The 5,511-nt window shown below is 42.0% G+C and overlaps 1 protein-coding gene across 1 annotated transcript in view; it reads right to left on the reverse strand.

The window, feature by feature from the left end:
* Nucleotides 1-777: 777 nt before the first annotated feature.
* Bnc1 (basonuclin 1) overlaps nucleotides 778-5,511 on the reverse strand; it is a 26,079-nt gene continuing 21,345 nt past the window's right edge. Inside the window, exon 5 of the mRNA XM_028754868.1 lies at nucleotides 778-3,137. Within this exon, the coding sequence (XP_028610701.1) occupies nucleotides 2,453-3,137 (685 nt within the window). The 3' untranslated portion in view covers nucleotides 778-2,452. The remainder of the gene's footprint in view (nucleotides 3,138-5,511) is intronic.

A 5,511-nucleotide genomic window follows, 5' to 3' on the forward strand; every position in this document is an offset into this window, starting at 1 on the left:
TAGGCTCAGGTGAGCTGGAGAGGTTGTGAACTGGTTACTCTGTGACATCCAATGGGTTTACGTACTGCCTGAGAAGGCCCAGCTATGCATAGGAGTCAGTTGTGGAGATGTAACAACCTGGGGAAGATGAGATAAAGTTCAAGTCACGACCAAGAGACACCAAAGAACCAAATATGTCCTTTGAATATGGCCATCAGAAAGTCACTGGGAACCTTGGTGTGGGTTGGCTCTTTAATAGGGTAATGGAAGAACCATGACTGACTTGGCTGCAGGAGAATACCATAAGAAAGGACGACAATCCAGAAGGCTTAGCTTTCTTTACTTTTGAGATGGAAGAGCTTTGTGAATGTTATAAGGGAACACACTGGAGTGAGTTAGCCGTGATGGATAGATGTGTTCAAGCTCTTCCTCTGTGGGCTCACTGTCACTCATTGCTTTTCAGAAGTTAGCATTCACCGGGAAACTCAACGGTCTGCAAACTGGGAACACGTAGTTTGTAACTTCACCATCTGGTGGACACGCAGCTTCCTGTACTGACAGAGGAGCCAGATGCCTTATGCCAGTTTGAGTGGGACACCAGATTCATGAAGGTGGATAAAAAATGAAGAAGTTACATTTAAGGAAAGGCTTATTGTTTCATTGTGTTCTATTTTAAGCATTAGGTAAGGCTTGTCTTGGACAGCACAGGATTCATGAAACATCACAGTATGTGGTTTTTTTCTTTAAAGATCAATACTCAGCTCATCCTCTCAATGAATAATCACTTCATATCTTTGACCTTTTTATTGCAATCTATATTGGTATAGGAAGTCTTGTCGTCTGCAGACTTTCAGCTCTCTCAAGTCCACAGTGTCTCTGTGTTTGTATGTACGAGAAAATCCACTCATAAAAACACAGTCATATAAACAAAGCCATTGTTATAAATATTTGCCTTTTAAACAAAAGGTATGCCATATATTTTTATTAAATCATAGAAAACATTTGCATACAAAAATTTCCATTTTGGGGAAACTAGAATGTTAAACATCTCAGTAACAAAAAAGCTTGCAAGATACATCTCTCCTTAAGCAGAGACAACTTTTAAGTAATTTTTTTAAAGGTGAAATAATTGTTAACAGGTTGTTGGCTTTCTCAATCTTTAAGCCAGGGGGATAATATCTCTTATAATCATCAATTTCCTTTAAGGATTTTTTAATTAAGTCAACATGAGTCAAACAGACAGTTAACTTGAACTCTGAATACAAAATCCACTTCTTTTAAAGCTGCATAGCCCTTTTGACTACTGTAAATGCCTAATTCCAAGAGACATTCTCACTTCCCAGGGCTGACTACAAATCCTTTCTCTAGTGGCAAACATGTATAACAATGTAGAATAGATCTTGAAATAAGTTAAATATCAAGACAGAACAAGGCAGTAAGGTTTCTACTTTGCTTTCTACCAAATAAATTCAAAGTTCATCCAAGCCTTACATATTTACCAACAGGTGAGGACTGAGGGATCCAGTGATAATTGAAAATACACAACAGCTATAAGAACTATGTTCTCTAGATAGTTTGGTGGATATATACAAATGATTTAGTCAGACTCACACTTACACTCACCCCAATGGGTCAACGGACTCTGCACTTCACCACCTGAAGACAGGCTGTGGTTCAGGAGTATAAGTTGTCACTTGTTCTAATTCTGAACAGAGATTCAGATGTGACAGGGACATGTTTGCACTCGCACCAAATAGTTACATAATATAAACTCAAGTTAAATATTATCAAAATAACTTTAAATTAAACTGAAGACCACTACTCTTAAGTGCATGAAATATTTTCCCTCTAGCTTTTTAAATGCATCTTACAGATCAAGATCTGACAAGAAACGTATTCAAGGCCACCGAGCTTCCTTGGAGAACTCCTGGAGTCCCACGAGAGACTGAGGGAGCAGTTGACAACTCCCCATGGAGGGATGCTCTCTGAACTTCAAATCCCTAAACTCAAGTCTGGGTTTTGGATTCACCTCTGCCAAAACGGGGAGGAGGACCTGCAAATGACATCTTTGGGACTGGTGTCATGTCCATGGTGACTATGCTGTCTTCCAGGGAACTTCTTCCCTGATACCCTTAATACTGCAGGCCTCACGTGTGCCTGGTTCCTGATCCCTACTCCCTCCAGTTAATCTGTACATCTGGAGGTTTCCTAGGAAACATGTAAACAAATCTGGGAAAACTGGCTTTCTGTGTTTTCCTTGTGTCAGTGGAAAACTTTGTGGGCTAAGGAAAAAAAAATAGGAAAGGCTATCCCAGTGTCAGCTTCTCGCAGGTGCGTCTTGTGCTTACCCTGCTGGAGAAGGCTGTACAGTCAGTTTTGCTTGGCTTTTGAGAAATGGTACTAAACAGCCCAGATACCTTATTCTTTGGATTATTTTATTCCTGAACTATGTCAAACACTTGTCTTTGGCTTGTTACTGGAGATGGCTTGGAGATGAAGCCAGGCTCTTGTGCAGGTTGGGGTTCTGACTGTGTCTGTTTCTACTGCGAACAGATGAGAACATCGTGTTACAGCCTGGCACTTTGCACTTGTGGAGCTGGCGGAGGTGCACGGTTTTGTAATGGGCTCTAAAGGTCCCTTTGTTACTGTATATCTTTTGGCAGAGATGACAGGTTATTGGCAAACCAGAGGGCAGACTAGCAAGGCTCTGGTCGGCCTTCTCCATCAGGACACAGAGTGGGTACTCATCTTCCCCAGAGACAAGGCTCTGTCCTTCACAGTTGCCATCACTGTCCTCCATAAGGGCAGTGCCTTCCTCGCTCACGCCATCAGAGTCCCAGGAGGAATGACTGCTGCTCTCTGACTTCATACTTGAGGTAGTGCTCAAATCCAGGATGGTGCCCTCGCTAGGAGGGCCAGAGTTGTAGCTCTCCAGGCTGGCACTGTGAACTTGAGATATTGGGTAAACCAGACTGCCCATGCCACTTGTTCCCTTAAAGATGACAGATGTCTGTGATGCTTGTGGTGTGAAAGCCACATCCTGATAGGCCTCTTTGGCCACATCTTGCAGAAGGTAAGCTGCACGAAAATGGTCCTCACTGGTCTCTAATGCTTCTTCATTCAATACTTTTTGGTGGAGGCTTAGGTTCGAGCTGTGTCTGCAAGAATGAACAGACAGTCAGAGATGAGTTGCTTTGGCTGTTGTTTTAGAGCCATTATTCTGAGTAGAGAGATTCAGCAGACACTAGGAAATCCTGTGGTGTGGGGGGAGTAACAGCCAGGGTTAGCATCCTGTGAGCCAGGTTATGTGGTCGGCAGGTACTAGACTGGTGTGTAGCTACCAATCAGAAGCCAGCATTCCCCCAAGAAAGCCAACAGTCTGGAAACTTCAATTTTCACTACCAGATTACATGTAACTGCCTTTATCTCAACCACAGAAGACGTCAAGACCACTTCAATCAGGCTAATTTCATGGGGACACTAGAATGGGGGGGCTAAGAAGAACATCAGTCACAAATAATAAGAAATTAAGCAGAATACTTTATTTCAATGAAATGATGAAAGACTATCATCTTCAAAACACACCATGTCATGGGCATCAAACACTTAACACACTGCCACTGTCATATAGAGAAATGATAGTATTTGGGCTATACTGAAGTAAACATGCTACTAAACCTTACATTTCCTGATTCCTTTTGCCACTTTTGATGTGGTGGGTAAAACGTTAGCGATTCCTAATGTGAATTCCCGTCATCTTTTTATTGGATAGCACTGCTCTAGAGCAGGTGTACATGTTTCACTCCAGAAATCCTGTAACTACAGCTGGCAACCTAGACAGCTGGAAATCCTGTCTTTCTGTGTGTGTGTGTGTGTGTAGAGTGTAGGTCATGTTTGCAGTGTCTCGTAAGGAACCAGACAGGAGTTTTGCAAAGGCAGCAGTGTGAACACACTGCCAATCTTGCACCCAGTCATTTACTGCTAACGGGCAGATGATGAGCATCCATTATGGCTTATGCTGTTACCCCCATGTTATCATGGATGTAAAATCCATGCTGCTCTTTCTTGGGATCCCTTGATAACTTTTGACAAGAAAAAAAAAATCCCTATATCAAAAGGTGACAATGTTACAGGAGAAATGATCCCAAAGAAGAAAAGTATCTCCCCTAATATAGATCAGAATTATGCCAGAGTCAAAAAAACACCCTCTATAAATAAACAATTAAAATTTCCCTTCTAAATCTCTCAAGGTCTGAAGGAGACATAATCATATTTCATAAAGTGAATATATTTTGTTATGCAGGTTTTTTTTAGCCCTTTATACATTTTTTGTGGATATAATGAGAATTATACCTCAAGATCACCCACTTTGCAAGCCGGTCTTCTCAGCTAAGGCTCTGCCCTGTGATTATGTTAATGTTCCGCATGGAAGAGCTGGAACTTGTCTGGCAGAAAACCAGACAGCAGATGGACGTATTCATTCTACTACATTCAAGCGTTTTAAAAAAAGTCAGACATTTGCAGGAACCTGGACCATGAAGGTTCTACTATCATGTAAATCTCCTGGGTCTCCTGTCCAACTCCTGGGTATCCAGTGAAGGCTGACAGCTAACTCTTCCCTTCTCAGGCCTTAGAAGGTTAGCCATCCCTACGGTGCTAAAGTCATTCCCTATGAGCAGGAAACACTATGAATGCAGAGACTGTCTGGACCATGTGCCAGGCTTTCTTCTCCGAGGACTCTGTGAATCTGTGCCCCCCTGCCTCATCCTCCCTTCAGCCTCCACCTCCCACAGAGGACCCTCCCTCTCAGTTCTATTTAGTTGAGATCAGTGACTCTTAAAATGTGGTCTGAACAAGCCTAGTCCCGACAGCCTTACAGTAGCTCCCAGGACAAGGGTTCATAAGTAATTATTAATTCAGGGGAGTTTTCCAGAATGTATATAGATAGCATGTGCTATTGCAACAGACTGAATTCAGAAGCAGATGTGAGAACCAAGCTGTTTTCTACTGAACCAGATATCAGAGATCTGCAAAAATATAAAATAAAGCTATTTGCCTCACTATATTTGGGAAAAATAAAAGTCTTTTTCCATTAAAATGTTATATTAACATATAATGGATATATTCTTGTTTTGAAGAGATATGCATTTTTTCCTGTTTTACTTCTTCCTAATACAGTAAACAATGGTTGCTACAACCTAAACAGAGAAAAGCACTTGAAGGTCCTCAGCTGAGTTACAAAAAAAAACGTATGAGACTAAGACATTTAATACTTGCTGGCTTGGACAGTCCCCTTCATCCAGGGAGCCTTGATTAGCATATTGAGGAATCTGGGTAAGCACCCTAGTATGTGTCATCACAGCCTACACCACATGGTGGCAATCTTCACAGCCACCTGCAGTCACCTTTCGCTGTCTGTCTCTTCCGCTAGACTGAAGACCTGTGTAAAGAAGGATTGTTCCCGAGCACCTAACACAGAAGAGTCACTGATCAACTGTGTCTGTCTGTCTGCCTGCCTGTCTGTTTTCTCTC

This window comes from Grammomys surdaster, unplaced genomic scaffold (genome assembly GCF_004785775.1).
Source record: "Grammomys surdaster isolate TR1022 unplaced genomic scaffold, NIH_TR_1.0 126036, whole genome shotgun sequence".
Classification (NCBI taxonomy): domain Eukaryota; kingdom Metazoa; phylum Chordata; class Mammalia; order Rodentia; family Muridae; genus Grammomys; species Grammomys surdaster.